Here is a 21,790-nt window from a genome sequence, read left to right as displayed (position 1 = left end):
GCTGCGGGAACTCTGTCAGTCTGGTTCTCTCTATATCACAGTGCCTGGCGCATGGTAGTCATTCTGTCCACCCCTGCTGCCCGGCCAGTTTAAAGCCTCAGGTCTGGGAGTATTTCAGCCTGGGGTCTGGAGCTAGCAGGCCCCTTCTCAGCTCAGTCTCAGTGACCAAGTTACTTACTCCAGGCTATGAACGACAGTCAGGGCCAGCGTTGGGTTCTGGAAGCTCAGTTCCTGAATCCCAGGCATGCATCTTGCAAAAGTCAGAACCAAAGTCAAAAGAAAATGACGAAATTCCCTCTCTGGCCAAAATGCTATTATTTCACCAAGGGCAACAAATCTTCTTGGCAGGGGAAGTGGATTTGCCTGTGCTCGTGCAATCAATTGTATTTGCAGTTGACAAAGTCCTTCTCACAGAGGCTTAAAGAGGAGGTGTTGGCTGGCCGTCCCTGGCCTTTGTTGGACATTTTATTATTTACAGAGCATTTTCACAATTCATGATTTCACTCATTCCTAATAAAGTCTCTCTGAGGTCCTAGTGTAGCATTTAGTACCCTTCACTGTGCTCATTCAGTCACTGGGGAGATTGGGATGCATGGAAGGAAAGTGACTTACCTACATCATATAGCTTCCTGTGCTGTAAGAGATTTGCTTTTCCATCAAAGAAACTTTAAAAAAGATATTAGTGCTTTTTGTCTGGTTAGCACATGACAGTATTATAAGGAGATCTGAGCTCATTTTTTGGCTCAGTGAGTGACCTTAGGAAATTCAGAATGGGATTCCTAAGATGAATTTGCTTCTCTGACCTGTGAGATCACTGTGTCTCTTGCACTGACTGATCATAAGGTAAAGTTGTTCCATCATAGGCCATGTCTGCTACTCAAGGCATTGTACTTACATTGGACAAACTCTTAAAGGTTTATATGATGCTTCCAAGGGTAGTCATCTTCAAACCTACCTTGGGAAGCATAGGTGGAACTTCCTTGGTCCAGAAGAGGCAAGTGAGGCCTAGAGAGATGATGTGACATAGGCTAGGTCGTGTGACCCGTTTGTGGCAGATTTAGGGCTTAGATCCTGTTCTCTGGTTCCTCAGACCAATGTTTGTTATAGCACATGGCACCTCAGTCTTGGTCTGACCTTGCTGTTTGCTGTGGGTTTAGGCTTTTGCTTTGGAAGTTACAGCTCAGTAAACCTAAAACTACAGGCTTCTACATTTGCCATAGTAATGCTAGTATGAAGTACCCTTTGAAGTGAAAAATATGTTGCTTCAAAGGCACTGCTCCACTTGCTTAAAGAGAAGTTTTCATTTATTTCCCAACTATACTTCTGATTTTTCTAATGACCCCCCAAACTTGTTCCAAGTCCCTTTAATCTATAAGTTGGAAGTGAGAGGTTGGCCTAATTTCTATGTTCCCTTCAAGCCTGAGCAATAACACATTTTAAAGGATGATAAATAGCAGTGTGAAATAGAGATGGGTTCTATAAATACTCACCGAAATCCCTGTAGTCAGAACCAGGTAGAATAAGAGAATAGTCAAGGCACTCTCGTCTCCTTCCGCATCATCCACCCTCTTCTGGAGGTAGTTTGGTGGTTAAGAACACAAAAACTAGAGCTGGACGGACCTGGATTCGAGTCCTGCCCTCTTCTTGTACTTCCTGCAAGTCTGTAGGCAACCTACTTAACTTCCCTGGGCCTTTGTTTCCTCATTTGTAGAAGGAGGTTTAATTATATTACATGTAACTTGTAGAACATCCATTTTGTACAACGGCTGAACATTTTTAGTTGCTAATTATTGGCACTTCTTGTCACTGTTTTTATCTTCATCCAAGATCCTTTCTTTTACCCCTTGGGATACTTCTGTCCATGTCTTCCATAGAGAGGAGACAGTATCAGCTACATTTAATGTCAGTTTGAGGTCCTGTGTTTACGGGGTCCTCTGCATTTCCCATTTTAGCCTTACCTGTGTAATCGAAGCGTGACGACTGCAGTATCGGCCACCTTGTGCCTGCCCAGTAAATACAGTTTGGATTGACGAGTTTTACATTCTAGTTATGAGAGCAACATAACAACATAGCCAAAAATTTAGAAGGTAGAGAAGAGGAAACACAGTGCAACACGAAATACCACGCATGGTGTGCCATGGACTAGAGTCATGTTTGAGTCCTGGCTGTGGTACTCTGAGCACTCTACTGAGAACTCCAGCTTCCATTTCCTCACTGGTGAGTGAGGGCAGTAAGAGTAACTACCTAGAGAGGAGGTCGGGAGGATGAGGTGCATCTGAAGCATTTAAAATGGGGCCTGGCTCAATAAATTTTAGCAGTCAACAGTGATGATGATGATGATGATGATGATGATGATGGTGGTGGTGGTGGGTGGTGGTTTTTGTGTCCCCTTTATGCATGTTGCTGTTCACAAACTACTTGGGTAATTTTACTTCCCCTTCTCCCTTTGCTTATTACGAGAAATATGTGCTTTAGGAGATGGAAGACCCATTGGAGGAAACCAGGCTCAGAGAGGGGAAATGACTAGAGAGTACCCAGTGGCTCTCAGCAGAGAGACCTAGAACTCATAACAGCCAGGCTGTTCTGTCCTTATCTTCTACGTATGTTCTTCATCAGAAAAAGAGATTCTTGACTCTGGTTACCGAGATTGTGGATTAACTTACAGAGGCAGGCAAGCACACCAAGCTGTTTCAGTCTCGCTTTTATGATAATCCTGGCTTCGTGTGACACATACCTCATATCCCCTGGAACGTAGACACCTAAGGAGCGAATGGAGAGGACTTCTGGAAACGTGCAGCCAGGCTTTTATGTAAAAACAGCACATAATACTATGGAACGTGCAAAAACAAACTAACAAAACCAGCTCCCATGGTGCCCCTGATCCCTTACATGGCGGATAGCCCTTGTAGCGCAGTCCCGGGGCAGCCATGGTTCTCCACCCTGGCCCTCCTCCAAGCGTGGAGTTGTTAGCTTCAGAAATCATCACAGCCACTTTGTGGCTCACTTTCTTTAGCCTCTCAGTAAAGCAACTTTTTTTTTTTTTTTTTTTTTTTTAAGCAAGCTCTACGCCCAGTGTGGGCCTTGAACTGACAACACCGAGATCAAGAGTTGCATGCTCCACCAACTGAGCTAGTCAGGTGCCCCGAAGCAACCATTTTTTTTTTTTTTTTAAGATCAGCAGCAAAAAAGCATGCATTTGAATATGTAGTGTTCACCCGAGTCTAGAACAGCTGACCTGCCGTGCCAGGGTCCCGGGCTCCTCCCCAGACATGTTTCCCCGGGTGGCTTTGTATATGGGATGACTATACCAGCAGACAGCTCCCTCACTTTCACTAAAACATTCCTGACATCTTCATGCACAGCACAGACAATGAAATCATCCAAAAGAAACACAGAGAGACATTAAGAGCCGGAGGTCAGTTACATGTGCTTTTACCTGGAATGAAAGATGGTGACCTTTCAACTTGACTCTCTTGTGTGCACGTCTTAGGGTCTTCACCTGGGATGTCATTTGTTGAATCCCTGGATGTGTGGATTCCATCTTTGTCTCAGACCTGATTAAAATGCCACCCTTTCCTATGAGTGTCCTTTCATCTCCCCAGCTTGAGCCATCTCGTCCGTGTCCTGGCAGCAGTGATTAAACCATTGTACTTTGGATATTTTATTTTTGGAGATTTCCAGGTGTCTCATATTTCCTATTATATTTTCTAGAGGGCGGGACCCATATTTCAGTTATTTCTGTAGCACTTATGGGGCACAAAGCAAATGTGCTTGGAATAAATGTATTATTTACAGACATCTCCTCGGTTATGTTTAGTTTTTGTGTTACTAGAAGCTTTCTAAGTCACTCTCATGAGTGAAACAATGTGACTCTTAACATTTCCATGTTACTGTAACATCTAGTTTGCCAAAAGACTCTTCATATTCAAGAAACACTGAAGGCTGAGTCACTAATATTAAGCCTTGTCATGAGGGTTGAGGCATAGCTGAATGACCTGGGTCAGTCACTGCATTATATTTTTTTGACTAGAAAAGGAGGGGAGTCAGGAATAACTTGCTTCCTACCTCTTACCCTGCAGAGTTAGAAGGATAGAGATGAATATAGAGCTTTTGGTGATATTCATGGTGATGTTATAATAATAACCCCTTGCATGTTTGTGGCACTTAATTATATCAAACCATTTCATTCTGATTGGAGTGACACCTTGGACCCCGTTCTTCTGCATCTTAATCTCTAGTGACCGGAACTTGGGAGACGTTTTCTAGGATCAGTGTGGTTGGGCACAGATCCTAGCTCTTTCTCATACCCGCTCTGTGACTTGGAGCACATTATTTAGCTTCTCTGTGTCTTTCCTCATCAGTAAAGGAAGGTAGCAAAAGAACTTATGTGACTGGATTACTTCAGAGTTAACGTCCAAGGAGAGAATGTATCGACAGAGTAGTGACTCTACAGATGTTATTATTGTAATCCTCAAACATTGTATAAGACCCGAGATGAAGAAAATTCTCACCACGTGACAAGTGTCTCTGAAAGGCAAGGCATTAAAAAATAGGATCTATGGCAGGGAGAGAGGAGGGATTAAAGCCTGAGTAGGACTCTGAGCTCTCCTATAGCAACAAGAAGCTCAGGGGTCTGCATGAACTGAGGAGAAACACCCTTTGCTAAGTCGAGGAGAAGGAGCCTTGCACAGGGATGGTACCAGCAGAGCCTGACAGAAACCTCTGTGGACCACATCTGTTTGTACCAGCTGTTGTCAGCCTGTGTAGGCTCGCTGAGAATAACAGCAATGATTTTCACTGTATAGCAACTTCCATCTTGGGATCTCAGAATGCTTCATAAATGTAGATTAGGGCTCCCAGAATTTTCGCCAAGAATGAGCATACTTTATGGGGCATCAAGAATGCATCGCTGTTCTCAGTGAATCTTTCATGACAGAAAGTGAACTAACTAGCTTTGGATTAGACTTGCTTCCCCGATTTGAGCTTTCTTCCTGATTCTACCACTCCTCTTCTAGGTGACCTTGGACAACTCCATTTCCTCCCCGACCCTCAGTTTTCACTTTATAAATAAAGGGACTCCTCTACCACTTGGTGACCTCTAGTGTGTCTTCAGTTTCTAAAATTCGCAGAGTCTGCAGGGGATCTGGAGTGTCCTCCCAGATAGACTACTGCTTGACACATTTTGGAAAGGCTTTAGTTCTTGTAAAATGCATTACTTTCATAGTATTTTATTCACGGTTAGGTCATAACCCAGCAGAAAAAAAATATTACTCTGGTCACTAGAAAATGGCATTATCTTTTAGTTTTTCACATGAAAGTGCATTCATGTCTTCTCCATGCGTTTCCCTTTACCCACCTTTAAGTACAGTGCTACTTATCATCTCCTTTTACTATTTTAAGATTTGCCATTAACACGCCAGCTTGTATCGGAGACTGAGGAAGTAAGTAGTCTTTTTTTTTTCTTTTTTTAAGTAAGTCATCTTTCGAAGGGCAGTTCTACTTCTCCCACTAAATCGTGAGTGAAGATCTCAAAATTGACCATGCCTCTCAAAGTCCTGTACTCAGTCCATCTGCGGCAGGATTACCCAGGGTGTTTGCTATTTTTTTTCTCAGTTGCCATCTTTCTACAAGGAGGAAATATTACATCATAAAATGTAGTATTTGTGCTTAAGAAAGGTTCCTTTGATAGTTCAGGATTTTGTAATATATGATTAAATTCCCCTAAAAAATCTGGATGCCTGGGTGGCTCAATCGGTTAAGCATCTGACTTTTGGTTTTGGCTCAGATCCTGATCTTAGGGTCTTGAGATTGAGACCCACATCAGGCTCTGCATTCACCCTCAGCACGGAGTCTGCTTGAGATTCTCTCTCTCCCTCTCTCTCTCTCTCTCTCTCTTTCTCTCTCCCTTTGCCCCTCCGCCCTGCACTCCCTTTCTCTCTCTAAAACAAATAAACACATCTTTAAAAAAAATTCCCCTAAGAAGTCATAAAATCCCTCTAATAAGTTGCAGATGGGTCAAGCAGCTGAGACAGTTTGTGTGATGGTTAAGTGTGTACTTTCTGGAGTTGATGACGAGATTCAAATCCCAAATTCCCAGTTCCCGTGAGGATCACCCTATTGTAAAATCAGAATAGTAACCATCTGATGGGGTGGCTGTGACAAGTAAATGAGTTGATGTAAAATATTTTGAACATTGCTTGGCCCCTGCTGAACACTCAGTGTTCTTGTTTATTTTCAGTCTTGTCAGTTATAAATTGGTAAATATTATAAATTAAACCCTTATGCATTTCAGTCTTTCAGAGTTTATGGAGAGGGATATTCCTTCAAGAGAATTACTATTATGTGAATCATGGTTGATGATCAGTTAGCAATAAGAAAGCTGCTGGTCTTTACATTCACATCAGAGTGTGCTCGTTTTTCCCTCTGCCACCGTACCGATGAATGACACTGACTCATTCATATTCCCTGATCCATCTTCACTGCCACATTTGAAAGACATCCGTAGCTCAGATGTGACAGATTGTTTGTGAGCATTTAATACAAGTCATGAGCCGCTGTTAAATATTAGCACACACCATGTACCATTTTAGGTATTAGTCACAGTGGCCCTGACATGGGGCATTCCCTCTCTCCTGCCTGCCCCCTAACCCCATTTACAGATGCAGAAGCTAATGCTAAAAGACGTTTAAAAAAATATTATACAAAAGAAGCGATATAACTTGGTATTTGCACCAGCTTTGTCTGCTTCTGAAGCCCACACTTTCTCCATTACACCACAATCAATGTTTCTGAAAGTAGAAGGGGCCACATTGGTCTCCAACCTCTGATATAATTAGCATCATGCTTTAATCAGTGAGGTTGACTGTCTTGATTAACCTTTATGATAGATCATGTAAGTTTCATATTTCTAAATGAATATATAGAGGCAGCTGTAAATTAGTGGAAAAACACTGAGCTTGGATCAGAAGACTCATGTTTAACTCCTGGCTCTGCCACTTATTATGGGTGTGATTTTGGCTAAGTCACTTAACATAGTCACTTAAACCACTAACTTGTTTTGTTTCTTGGTACAGAAAACATGCTCTCATGCTTTGGGAAGCATTAACTGAAATCTAGTGTGCGTGAGTGTTATACCGGGGTTCTTTGTTGGCTGTAAAGGACAATAGAACTACAAAGTGTTTTCTCTCTTTCCCTCAAGTCCTAAAATCAAGCCCCCTGATCCTCTTGGAATGTTTTTGGTCTGCTCTAGTCCACTGTCACCTCTCTTTCCTCTGAATCCATATTATGCATTGATCTGTTCACATGATATTTATATAGCATAGCCTATGTTTAAGGATAATAATAATTTCTTAATTAGTGCAAGCAGCTAAATGAGTTACATGGACCTTCTCATTGAACTCATGAGGCAAACCCAATTGACCCCATTTTATGATTTAGGCAACACATATTTAGTCAATTGAAACATCTTGCCCCAGGTCACACTGTTGGTAAGTAGAGGATGTGGGATTTGAACCCAAGCAGGTAGGTCGCCCCTAGAGCCTATATTCTCAGGCATCTAAGCCATACTGACTACTATCAACAGTCAACGCTTTGCTTCATTCTTGTATTTCTCCTTCGTGAGCCTTGACTGCCTGACTGGATTATGAATTCCTTGAACTGGGTGTCTCTCAATTATCTTGATGATTGCCTTAATACCTAATTACTAGTATTTGTGGATAATTTAATGTAGATTTCACCAGAGGCTACAGTTTTCCACACCGCTCGAATTCCTTAGAAGCAGGGACTTTTGACTCCTTCTTCTTTGTCTCCAGCCAGAAGCTAATCTTCTCACAATGTTGAATTACTTTGATTTGATTTTCACGGGTCAAGCAAAAAACTTTGTCTCTGTGATTCTCACGGAGACACTTTGCCTGCCTCCCCGCCAAGGCCCAGAAATCCAATGTGATCGGTGCGTCTGTCGGAGGGCATGCGTGTTCGCTGCCGGTGGGTTTGTTACTGAGCAGAACACATGCCCTTTCTTTGCATCCAAAGTGCTGTGGATCGCTGAGCAAGAAGCTTTCTGACTCAAATGAAAACCACCTTGTGTTAGGTGAAATATGGGGAGTTAACCATTTGTTGGCTGGCGTGCATTTCCCACGAAAAACTCAAAAACAGCAATTTACCTCAGCCATGGAAAGTGATGTGCCAAGCGTCATATTTGCATATTAAAACCGAAAAACTGATTTGCATGTTATTTCAGTGTCTTGTGTCACGTTCAGGCATCTGTCAAGCCCACTAGATAGAAACAGCTTGTATAGTAGGAAAGTGTTCCTGTGTCTATCAGGACTGAAAATCTAGGTGCTCTTATTTTTTTCAACAAATTGTCCCCACCTTAGATTCTCCATTCCCTTCTGGCTTCATATGTGAAAATACTAAAGAAAAGACAGAAATCCCATGTTTTATAAAGTCTACTTATTATTTTCTAAGGGTCATCCATGTTTACTATATTCAATGAGGATAATTTAAAAATTACTGGGCAAAAGTTTAAATTACTCATAATCCCACCATCCGAGCATGAGCTGTTTTGGTATATTTCCCTCTAGTATCTGCTTTTTTTATACCTACCCACATAGACACATGTGGGCACTCTCACGTATATGTTTTTATACATCTGTAATTATTAGGTGTACTATTTTAATATCTTGAGAACGGCAAGAACTATGATATCATGATAATGGCAAGAATTATGAGACAGTCCAAATAATGATAAGGAATTGCTAAAACCCCATTTTGAACACAGTGGATTAGAACCACAGTCAAGGAAGGAGCCCTGATAGGAGGCACACTGTGGTGTCTGATACAGCTTTATGAGAATGTGGCTTCTGGTTGAGGATGGCTTTTCTGTGGGAGAGTGTGTTGGGGTAAGATGTTTCTTCCCACTGTTGGAGAAACTAGCTTTTTCCATTGTTCCAGGCAACCATATGAAGATGAAAGGTTTTCTCAAAAGTCATAGCCAGGCACTGACTAGTGGGGCACAGCGAAGACCAAGACCTGGTTTAGTTTGAAAACAACCTTGAAGGACAGTTCCTTCCCTTAATCAAACTTTTATATCTTGTGTCTCATTGAGGTGAAACCTTCCAATGGAAATAATGTAATTGTCTTGCCTTTGTTACAGCCAATCCCTTAGGCATAACATACAGAAGGCCTGATTATGGGAGTGAAAAAACATGTGGGTTTTAGCTAGTGTATTGTAGAAATAGGTTCTTTTAGCCTTGGGTGGAAACAGTGTATATAAGAGGGGAGTGAAATGAGAGAGATCTTACCACCCCACAGAGGCAACTCACTTTCTCCCTTAAGGAGGGCTGCCTGGGAGCACTGACGTGGGAGCTGTAGCGTCGGTTGGCAAGAGATCTTTGGACTCACTTCTCCCTAACGCTGAGGCTCTGGGTTTCCTGCCTCTCACCGTTCCTACTTCTTACCTACCAGGTGGGACAGCATCTGTAGTGGTGCCTTTTCTGCCTGAAATTCATCGCGGCAGGAAAGCATGAGGGAGGCTACCTTGTTCCAAAGAGCCAAACATGAGAGCCCTGCTGTACAATTTATCTTTTGGTGCCAAAGTCTAGAATGTGGGGCGGTTGACCATTTGGAGAGCCAGCAAGGTGTATGTCCACCAAATGTTGTATATTTCAAGGTGTGTAGTTAAAAGAACTCAGAGTGATTCCATCTCTTGCTAAAACAGTTAGGGTGAAATTGAGATATACTTCGCTGAAGTGCTCTATCAGCAAATATAGAGCTCAAGAGAGAGCTCTATATACTCTGCAGACATCCCACTTCCAAGAAGAAAATCATCTTTGTTAGTGGTTTGTAAGCTGTCCCTCCTGGTAATTAGAACTGCCACTTATGTGATGTTTAATATTTTACAAAGGTTCCTCATATGAATTAGATATTATTAACTTCCAGTTGCGGGATGAGAAAATCCATAATAGAGAAACAAACACCAGGGAACTGAAACGGTGCCCCAGACGTCAGGCCTGGGAACCAGCATGCTCCATGCCCAGGCACTCTGGAGGCTACCTGACTGAGAGTGGTGAGTGTGGAGAGGGGCCACCTTGCTCTCTGCTCAGCCTACATCACCATCGCTCCCTGTGTGCAAACAACACACGACCCCTTAGTGGACGCCAAGTAAATTCCCCTGATTCCCGCTGCAGTGACATCTACCACGCTATAATTCAGAATCATCCATCCTTGGCTGTGACTCCTAATTTGGCTGAAGAAAGGTGATTTAGAGGCATCGATGCATGGCACAGGAAAGAGAATATGAAAAAGAGGTTGTAAGAAAATAAAGCTTTTGAATGTTGAAAACTAACTGGAATGGGTTTCAAAGCTAGAATCAACTTTTTCAAGTCAACATTTCTGGGTCTTCTTCTTTGTGGCCTTACCATTCATTCTCCAAGAAAATGGAACTTCAGAATAGGAGAACTAAGAGCACACTTTTCTGCTCCCCTGCAGCTGTGAGGAGTATCCATTTATGGGTTTCTAGTTGTTAAGAGGCAGTTCATCCAACCCCTTCCTTCCCTGTGGCCCACTGCTTTTAACCCAAAGCAGAGTGGGTATGCAGCAAATCTTCTGCCCTTGGCCTGAAAGGGTGCTCCTTCCATTAAAAGTGAGACGTTGAGAGTAGAGTATGATAATTCAGTGAGAGTCAGAAAGGAGAAGCAGCCTCAGGAAATTGCAAACTGCAAACTTGACATAGTTAAATAGAAGGGGAAAAAAAAGAAGGAAAATATCAGAAATATATTTTTTTCTGGCAGGCTTTCAGCTCCAAAATGGGGCTAATTCTACCTTTTGAAAGAAGATAATTTCAATGTTTCTTTTTTCAAGAACACATAATTGAAGTTATTTTCCCTCTGAGAGAAGGAACCTCTTGTACATCATTACAAATGGACAAGAAAAGTGAGCAGCTCTGGTCCCCGAGTGATAGAGTATTCATTATCATGTAATCTCTCTGAATATCTTGGCTGTCTTTTCCCAGTGTTTATCTGCTGGGGCGGTGCTTTTCTGGTAAGGTTCAGATTTGTACTAAGTTCAACTTATCTAGCACTTTGTAACTAGGCAAAGGGTGGTGGGTAAGGACTCGCAGGAGAAAAATGGACCCACTGTGAGGTCAGAATCAGAGTAACTCAAGAGGCTGACATGATGACAGAGGGTGGGTCGCCATTTTGTAAAATGGATCCTTAACACATATATTTAAATAGTTAAATTGGTGGTGAAAGAGATTCAAGGTGGTAGGTGTTCTCCTTGGGGTCTTCAGTTTGTACCCCCGGTGCAGGCTGTTTGCTGTGCTTCCTTTTGTATTTAGGAGGGCTGGGGAAATTCTTTCTCCACCCAAGGAGGGGTGGTGGTTGGATAGAGTGTTGAACCTTTGTTCTTGATTTTCATGCACCACATGTAGTGAAAGTTCAGTAGGCTGAAGAAACCCTGTGACCTGCCAGCCACTTACTCAGATTCAGAATGCTGAATGAAGTTCTAGGTTGTTTCAGGGGATGCTGACAAGTAGTTTAAATCCTCCTGTAAATGGAAATCTCTTTAATGATGATGTTTCCACTTACTCAGTGTGTGTCTGTTTTTATAGACTACAAAGTACCCGAAAATAGGAATTATCTGTGATTTCCCTATAAATATCTGTAATGATATGTGCCCTGCATATTACAGGCACAAAAATAAGATAGGGTAGAATCAAAGGAATCTTTGAACACATCATTTTGCACAGAATGCTACTAAGGCTCGGGGAATAGAAATGATTTGATCAAAATTACTGGACCAGTTAAAGGCAGAACACGGATTAGAGAGATAAATAGGTCCCTCTATGCTTATGGGTTCCTATGTAAGAATATATAAAACCCTTCAAATACCATCAAGTGATATATAAATATGACGATATCCTTATTTGTGTTCTTCTTAATCTGGCAGTTCCCTTGCTCACAGAGGACTCTGTCCATACTCACTTTGTTTGCAGAAACAGTCCTGATTTTTACACAGTCTCACCCATAACTTTTACCTGGGACCTAGATCCAAATTTGGCTACAGTATTCATGATAAGCCTTCCCCAGAATATTATAAGCTGGGCTGCTAGCAAGAAAAGAATCATGACAAAGAGGAACCAATTGCAGATGCTTGGACATTTTCCATTTTCTGACACTTTTGTGTCAAGAAAAAAAAGTGTTTTTTGGGGGGGGAAAATTTTTTTTTATTATAAAAAAGGGGACATAAAGGAAAATATAAAGAGAAGGAATATAAACCACTCTCCCATCATTTTCAACCATTAACCTTTGAGCATATTTCTTCCCAGTCTCCCTTGAAGAGCAATTTGAGAAAGACCAGCCTGGGCAGTGGATAGCTGTCCACAGAGTATGCTTCTCCTTTCTTGTGCCTCCCGTGGCCACATCTAACTGCAAGGGAGAGTGGAGTCCAGCTGTGTGCCCAGAAAGAGGAGGAAATCGATTTTGGAGAGCAGTTAGCAGTCTCTGCCTCACTTAGTAACTATCGGAGTCCTTAAGCATATTAGCCATTAAATTGCTCACAAGTACTGTGCTATCTGGTTGCATTTTTTAAGGCGTCATTAGACTTGGTGTTCGAAGATGTTGCCAATATGTATATTTCAATAACGTGACTTTGATAGAGTGAACACCCGGTTTTAAATCTCCTGATGATTCTGTGTTGCCGACAACAGTCTTGACATTGACCACAGGTCATTTCTCTAGCCTCATCTAGCTCTGTTCCTCCCCTATTTCTTCACATTTTTTTTTCTAATATGCATGTTCTTTTATACATGCTATTTTTAGAATGTCTTGTCTTCTCTCTCTCTTTCTTTCTTTCATTTGTTGAAATCCAACTTATCCTTCAAGATCAAACTAAGAGGTAATAGCTTTAGTGATAGCCTTCTCCCATCTCAGATCACTGAATTCATCCCTGTGTTTTAGTATTTACACTTTATTGTGCTTTTCTATTTTCACGTCTCTTTCTTCCTAAACTGTGAGTTGTCAGGGTGGGGGAATCAGGAATAATTTGAGTTTAAAATGATAGTGCCCGGCATTTGGCAATTTCTTTTTTTTTTTTTTTTTTAAGATTTTATTTATTTATTTGACAGAGAGAGACACAGTGAGAGAGGGAACACAAGCAGGGGGAGTGGGAGAAGGAGAAGCAGGCTTCCTGCCGAGCAGGGAGCCCGACGCGGGGCTCGATCCCAGGATCCTGGGATCATTACCTGAGCCAAAGGCAGACGCTTGATGACTGAGCCACCCAGGCGCCCCTTGGCAATTTCTTAGGAAGGCATGTTTAAGAGAATTTTGAAGCAGTCTTCTGAAATTCATTTCTCAGTAACTCATCTGTAGGCCATACAGTGCGTTTTGCCCCTTCTAGGAGTTTCAGGTATTTCAAAGAACATACCTATTAGTGATTAATATTGATACTTAGAAGAATGTCTTTTTCTTAGAAAAGGCTCGAGGCTTTGTTTATATTTGCTTTGCAGGACTTTCGTTTCACTATTTAGCAGTAGACCTCTACTCCGAAAAAAATCCAAGTCGCTCTGGAAGAATGGAGTAGAAGGGCATGTAGATGCCCCGGGCACTGAGAGCCAGCCACTGCCGTGTCGTTGGGGCATGCCCGACTCAGCACAGTGGTGGCAGTCAGGACTCCACTGATTTTCAGGGCTGGTCCTAGATGCCAGGCTGCTCACTTTCCCTCTCTGGGCCTCACCTTGCTCACCCTAAAGGAAGATTACTTGTTACACGGGGCTGTTGCATAAACATTTGGATTACGGGGATGTGAAAACAGGCACCCTGCAAAGCATCACAGAAATGCAAGGAATTATTATGATGCCACAGTAACTATACTGCTGATCCTGTGCACATCTCTGCGTTTGAAGAAATAACAAACAAAAGAAAGCAACACATCCCTTCCCGGCCCCCACCCCACAAATTTTCAATCATGTTCTATTACCCAGACACAATGCTGGAAGCTGCTTGTTTAAGAGATACATTGGACAGTTGCCTGCCTTTTCTTAGGACGTGTAGAGTCTCTAACACTCCTGAGAAAGAGAAATGAAGAGGGGTCTCTTCACCCCAGGGAGAAAAGCCCTAAAGTACTTAAAGGACTTGAACCTCAAAGAAAGGCCTGGGCTGTGTCTTCCTTCATGTGAGAGACATGCGGACACTGAGGACCCTGTGTTTTTAGCAATTTGTTTTCCATGGATGTTCAGTTTTGTGCACTGTTTGGGGGCAGAGGCCAGGGGGCGTTCTATGGCCAAATAACATTCACAAACTCTGGAAGAGATGTTCTCTTGGGGGTCCTTCCTCATAAGAAAAACCAGGAATCCAAGGTTAGCATTTATATGGGATTAGAATGTAAAAGAAAAGGAAAACACCTTTTCAAATATGTTATTTCAGAAACCGTATCGCAAGCAAATAGGAAGTATTTGGAGAATAAAAGGAATGATATATTTGTCTTAAAATCTGTGAAGTCCTGACAGTGTAAATACTTTGAAAGAAGGACCTCTACTTGTAACGTAAGTGTTAAGGGTAGAATCGAAATTGCTGGCAAAGGACGCACCTGGCTGGCCTTCTTGCTGCCTTTCTTGATGTTAAAAGGGAAGCAGATACAGGAGGCCCAGACCATGATAAGCCGTGTCCATTCCCTGAGGGTCTGCCCTAACACTGGGAGCAGGAATGATCAGGGTTTCCTTAATAATTGTTGATTTAAATTAAACCAGCCAATGCCATTATTACTACAGGTAATATTTCATACATGTCTCCACTTTCTCCATGGGAAGCAGTGTTTGGTCGGAAAAATGCATGGCATTTGGAGTCAGATGACAGCCTATTTGGGGCTTAAGTTCTCTCCTTATTGTAAGCCTAGAAAACAAGATGTAGGTCATTTTTCCATCCTTGTCTTCAGTTCTGTCAGGTGAACTGGGATTATCCCCTCCCTCAGAGGTGGGTTGGGATCCAAAGAGAATCCCTTTGTTACCATGGTTTGAGGAGGCAGTTAAGCTCTCTACAGCATGAGATGCAAGCTCTCTGATTTTTTTTTTTAAGATTTATTTATTTATTTTAGAGAGAGAACGAGAGCATCACACTGGGAGAGGCAGAGGGAGAGGGAGAGAGAGAATCTCAAGCAGACTCCCCACTGAGCATGGAGCCCAATACAGGGATTCATCTCAAAACCCTGAGATCATGATCTGAGCTGAAATTGGGAGTCAGATGTGTAACCTACTGAGCCACCCAGGTGCCCCACAATTTAATTTTAATCCTCACAGAGACTGTGAGGTGGCGTTGACAAGCCCGTTTTACAGAAGGAAATCTGAAGTGACGAGGAGTTCACAAGGTCTTCTAAGGACACCAAGCCATTGCCAGAGTTAAACCTCTGTCTCCAACTCTCATGCCGCTGCCACACAGTATGTTCCTTCACTCTCTGGCCACAAATGTTTTAAGATAAGCTTCCCACCTCACCACCTCATTCCAGTCTCATAGCTCTCCCATCCTCCCTCCACTCCAGAGAGACCTTTCTAATCTGATGAGCTCCCCTTCCTGCTGAAAGTCCCCACTTAGGTTTCTGTTGCCTGGACGTTCCTACCTGAGGGTCTTTAGATATGTTCCCTGTAGCCTGTGAGCTTCCTGAAATTGTAAGTAAATTTGGTGTGTCTTTTTATGAATACCAGTCTCTGCCAAAAGGGAGTTGAGTGCATCAGATGTTCAGAGTTGCCTGTGGTCTCACACAGGGCCTAGAGCCCCTGGCCCCTAGAAAAGACCCAAGTGCCCAGGATGGCATGGCAGTCACGAGCTGGCCCTTCCTTTCTCTCATCTCTTCAGTTTTAAACACAGAACCACTTGCATTTTTCCCCACTCACACCCAACTGTGTCCCACCTTCAGCCTTTTGCTCCTCTCAGAGCTCCCCCTTGACCTGGGTTAGCCCATTCCAGGGCTTTGCTAGTATCCAGCCTATCTTTATCACTTGAATTCATTGCATTTGAAAAGTTGTATTTCATGGATTGCAAAAGTCGAATTACATACTGTAAAAGAAACACAAACTTAGAAATTAAAAGGCCCTCAGGATTCCAAACCCAGAGATGATCCCCTTTAACACAGGAGTATATGTCCTTTCAGACTCTTCTCCCTCCCTATATAGAGAACAGTAGATAATTAAACTGTACTTACTTTTCAAAAATGGGGCCATCATTTAGATTTCCCATCCTATCACTGGATCTGTTCCTTTGATAGCATGGCTACACCATCTTTTTTCATACTTATACAGATAGATTTATAATGTTCTCTTAAAACCTGTTCACATTCCATTGTATGTATCTATCATTGTCCATTTAAGTAACCTCTTACCCATGGACAGATAGTTACACTGTTACTTTTGGTTCCTTCTTTTTCCACATATAGTTCCTGTGACTGGCCTTGGTCATATAATTTTATGATTATTTCTGCAAAATTTTCCTAGAAGTGGATAACATCTGTGCCATTGAATATTTAATATTACTAGCAAATCACTCATCGAATGTTCAAATGTTATTTGCACTTTAGAGGAGGCCTTCCATTGAACATTTAATGTTTATTGAATAAATGAGTCTAGGATGGGCCCCTGTGCTGGGTTTATCATAACTAGCTCTGCACTGATCTTTTTGGGTGTCAGATTTCCTTATCTCACAATGAATAAGAGATTTCGGCATGCAGCTCTATTTTTTGTCTTTGTCACTAGCCACATGTCATAGTTTGCTCACTGCTGTCCATTCTCCAATCCAAATTGCCCAACAATGAAATAAAAACCCAGGGTAAGATTAATAACCAACATAAAAAATTCTTGGCCTTTTTTGGCCTTCTGTATGTCTGTATTCCAACTTTCTATCCATTTTTTAAAAACCTAAAAAATTGGAAAATAACTACAGAGAAAAGTCCAAAGTAAGTGCCAATTAACAACTTCACATATGTGTAGAAGGCATTTTATGCCTCAGACATCACACAAATAATTAATATGCATCTTGGAGTGGTGGAAATAAATGTTGGTAGTGAGGATAAAACATTTGTACAGGGATTTATACTTTACAGGATTTTCACATCCAAGAACACATTTGCTATAGTATGGATAATAGGTGAATGAATATGCAGCTTCAGGTTTTGTTGAACTGATTCTTGTAAACTGTTCATGAAAGGAGAGTCTCTTGATCAACAACTTAAGAATGCATAAGCATCAAGGAAAGAACATCCTCACAATCTCAGCTCTCCCCATCAGCTATTGTGGATGTCATTATTAACTTTTTGTAAGTTTTTTTCTGTTACAAGCACTTTGAATAAAGATGCTGGGGTGTGATATTGGAAATGGGCAAAACTATAATATAGGCAAAGGGAAATACAATAATAAGTTCCCTTTTATTTACATAGTGCAAAAGCTATTTTACATCTGGCGCCTGGCCTTCCTTCTTTCTCTACATACTTCAGATTCTTGGTTGAACGTCTCAAGTAATCTTTCCCCTGACACTTGATTCCCTGACATTGCTATAATTCTGGCTCATCCACCTATTTAAACACCAATCCAGTATCAGTGCTATTGATGTACCTTCCCCATTTGGTACGTGGCTGTTTGTAGTCCTACGGGGAGAAGCTACTCAACCTCCTTAACTGGAACACAGGGTCATTCACTTTCTGCACCCCTGTGTCCCATAAGACCCATCTCATCTCCTACCTCAAGTTTTATACATGGTGCAGAAATATTCAACTGCCAGGAGCCCCTATGCCACTTGGCCTTTTTCTCACCTGAATGTAAAAAACTTCCACCTGTAAGTTTCCTGCCCTTTAGCTGAGTAAGTAAGTCCTAGTCTGTATCTGCCTCTCCTCTGGAATTCTTCCTTTCAGGCTTCAGGAGAGCTCCCTTTATGTACCCCTGTTGTGCACTTTCTATAGTTGCTTTATCTTTAATTATTGAAGGACCTGAATCTCTCACTTGACCGTGAATTCCTTAAGTCGGGGAGGGGAGAGAATCAACATATCTTGTTTTTATAAATATACAACCGGTACATAGTGACTGCTTAGCAATTGTTGAATGAAATGAATCCCTACTGTTGTAAACATGGATTTCTAAAGCCCAATAGATGACTCATCTCGATAAGAAGTGGATCCTGTAAGATGGTTTGTCCCAGGTCAGACCCTGAAGAACTGATAAAACTGATTGTAAACCCCAGATCTCTTAATAGCCATGTCCAGTACTTTTTTGCCTACAATGCAAATACTGTGTGATTGTCTTGATTGTCTAGATTGTACTTAAAGAACTATGTGTCTTCTGCCTTGCAGGGTGGACAAACAGGTTCCATGGGGCCTCCAGCTGTCCCCCCCTCGTTCCGCCCTGAAGATGAGCTTGAACACCTGACCAAGAAGATGCTGTATGATATGGAAAATCCACCTGCTGATGAATACTTTGGTGAGTGGGGCCTAGAGCTTGTTTCTGAAGTAAATGCCTTCTGTTTTTCTTAATTATTAATTAAGAGTATTATCAACTCCACTGGTAAAGGATTTGAGGCTGGGTGCATTGGAGTTGGTGTGCATCTGCACACAACAGAGTGCTCTGGAAATCGGTTTGTGAGACTGCCGTAATTGTGGTATCTGTTTAGCTCATACTAAAAGTGCAAGGGTACTGTGCAGTTTCTTGAGATACAAATGTGATTTTAAAACAAATTTATGACAACTTAAAAGCTTCTCCTTAGGCAGAAATAGGGTTTCTGTATGTGTTCAGGTTCCTCGCTGGTCTAAATATTTATATACAAAATGTGGAAGTGAATAGGGTCTAAATTCTGCACTCTCAATTATTCCCCTATGCAAGTTTGGGAAACGATGTTCCTGTTGTATTTTTTTCAACATTCTCCCCTCCAAATCTGTGAATAATTATGAATGGTTATTCCATCCAGTCAATGAGGGTAATGTGAATTTATGAACTATATGTCAATTATGAGGTGTTACGGATACATAACCTGTCCTCGGGGAGGTTGTAATTATTCAGAAGAGATAAGAAAAAACACATGAATAATTACTAATCTTGGTAGAAAGCTGTAAGAGGCATAAGAGAGGCTTATGTGAGATATTATAAAATTTAAAAGCTCTATTCATCAGGAGCATCGGGAATGCCTTATAAAGAAACTGGTGGCACCTGAACCTGGGCCTTTTAAATCAGTACCTCCCAAATTTTCTGTGATAAAAACTATTTCCTCCCCAATCTGTTGGAGGCCAAAATTTGTATAGAGCACAATTAAAATTAATTACTAAGAAAATGAAATAAAGAGAATACAAAATGGAAGGCCAAGTTTTACCATTATGAGATTTAACAGGAATAAATTACCCTATTGAAGTGTTACCTCCCTCTCTGTTTTTGTACTCTGTCTCATTGCAGGGTAATAGACATTTCTTAGATCCCCATCCATGGACCGCAGTTTGAGTAGCATCACTTGAAGGACATGTAGAGAAAGGAGATTATATTTGCGGGGGGAGGGAGCAGGAGCAAAGACATAGAGGTGGAAACATTACACAGAGCTTCCACTTCTTCAAATATTTACTATTTTCATGTCTTCCCCTTGCTCCCTGTTTGGGAATGTGTAATAACAGGTGAACTGAGGGCACTGGTCCAAAGCCACACCATAGATGGAATGGGATAGGATATGAAAAACATGGCATTGATTTGTATATAGGTATAGGTCAACAGTGGGAAAAAAGAATTCTGGTTCTGGTCCTTTCTGTGCCTTTGACTGGCTAAGAATTAGTGAAATGTTCCCCATCTGCTTGAGCCCCATTTCCCACCTTGGTAAATCAAAAGTGTAGAGCAAATGTTTTCTAGAATTTCTTTCAACACTAGTAAGTTCCCATAGAAACAGCATTACTCCCAACAAAATACAACAAAGCTAAAAGCTAAACACAAATTGATAGGACAAATGCATGGAGAATATTTTTTAAAAGTCTCTGGTTATATTAAAATATACTAAAAGTGTATCATGCTCTTGTTATTGATGTGGGGGAAAGTTTTATATTGGAATCTTAGGTAAACTTTTTAAAAGATGATGTTAAAAGCAAAAAATAAGGTTACTGTACTAAAGTATATTAAAAATAAAAAGCAAACTAATATAACAAGAATAAATACCTCAAATATCATAGCAACTAAATACATAGCAATAAAGAAAATTGAACATAGACAGTAATTGTGTTAATGAATATGTGTTAAGCCTTCTGGGAAACAGATATAAATTAAATATTATCTTTGCCTTCAAGAACTATCTTAGTTGCTTACGCTCTCTCAATCTTTGTTTTTGTTTTGCTTTATCTGTAGTATGGAAATAATCTTTAACTCATACTGTTAAATTTTGAGTATTGAGTAAAATATTTATAGAAAGCACTTAGCAGAGTTGTTGGCATATAGAATATCCTCAAAGATCAAAGTTATCCCATGCTTTATTTAAGAAAATAAGATATGCCTATTAAAAATCAATTAATAATACCTGATTTAAATTTAAGTTCCTCACGAAAATAGAACATAAGTCACAAATTGGTAAATAATCATTGCCAAATAAGGATTATGAACCATGAGAGAGAATGTGGAATTAATGTTTATTGAGTGCTTACAATATGGCATCACTATTTTATTTACTTTATAGGAATTAACTCATTTCATCCTTATAGAAAATATATAACCCTGTAAATGCTATTATTATTTCCATATTAGGAAATTGAAGCACTGAAATATTAAGTAATGTGCCCAACATCAACAGCTAATAAATTACAGGACTTGATTAGAATCCAGACTCCACTCTATACTTTTTTTTTCTTCTAAAAATTTTTCCCTGGCTTTATTGAGATATACAGAAATCAAATGCACATAATCAGTGTCCATAACTTGGTGGGTTTGGACATGTGTATACATTTGTATTTCTGTCACCACAATCCAGGTAATAAACATATCCATCACCTCCAAAAGTTTAGGCTGGATAATTAGGAAAGGTTTTATGGAGGAGATCAGCTTTGGCTACACAGAAAATAGAAGAAGAGTATTCTCTTCTGAGTATATAGAATGAATAAAATGAATTGAGGCCAGGATTATTTAAGGAAAATTTACTTTAGGTGGAAAATATCTACCAAGTGCCTGTAATGTGCAAACTACTCTGCTAAGTGATCCATATGGCTATAGGCAGACACGGATCTTACCTTGAAAGGTGCCTATAGTCTAATGGAGAATATATACAGAGTGATAGTGTTTAATCCTAGCACAAGACTGAGAGTAACAAGTGACTTAATCGAAGTTCAGCCACAGTTCTTTGAGAATTCAGAAATAGGAGAATAGACATCCCCAGGCAGGAATGGAAACATGTTTATGGAATGGTTAGCCTTTGAGTTAAGTCTTTAAAGGTATGCTAATAGAGATTTAGAAGAGGGGTGATAGTAGAGAAATGTCATTTCTGAGGAGGGAAATTTTAACATGATACAGAATAAAATCATTAAAGTGAATCATCAACGTGGGAAGGAACGAATATTGGGAAATAAGGTTGGAGAAGAAGGCAGGAGTCCTGATTGAATTCTGGATTAAAAAAAAACTATTAAATATTGGGGGCAAGGTTAGAGAAATTTGAATATGAGCTATATATTCAATAATAAATCAATGTTAATTTCTTGAGTATGGTAGTGGCATTGTGGTTCTACAAAACAATATCCTTGCTTGTAGGAGCAACATATTGAAATATTTAGGGTGACGTGTCTGCAACTTAACTTTGAAACAGTCTAGATA

General features: G+C 40.8%; 1 protein-coding gene across 5 annotated transcripts in view; it reads left to right on the top strand.

The window, feature by feature from the left end:
- The window catches only part of LPP (LIM domain containing preferred translocation partner in lipoma), a 646,157-nt gene that overhangs the window by 474,365 nt on the left and 150,002 nt on the right, over positions 1-21,790 (top strand). For all 5 annotated transcript variants that reach the window (XM_032406922.1, XM_032406920.1, XM_032406921.1 and 2 more), the window contains one exon: positions 18,325-18,451. In XM_032406922.1, the coding sequence (XP_032262813.1) occupies positions 18,325-18,451 (127 nt within the window). The remainder of the gene's footprint in view (positions 1-18,324; positions 18,452-21,790) is intronic.

Source organism: Phoca vitulina, unplaced genomic scaffold (assembly GCF_004348235.1).
Source record: "Phoca vitulina isolate PV1807 unplaced genomic scaffold, GSC_HSeal_1.0 scaffold8, whole genome shotgun sequence".
In the NCBI taxonomy this organism is placed as follows: Eukaryota; Metazoa; Chordata; class Mammalia; order Carnivora; family Phocidae; genus Phoca; species Phoca vitulina.
The sequence above is the reverse complement of the archived record's forward strand: the minus strand, read 5'-3'. Positions and strand labels throughout refer to the sequence as shown.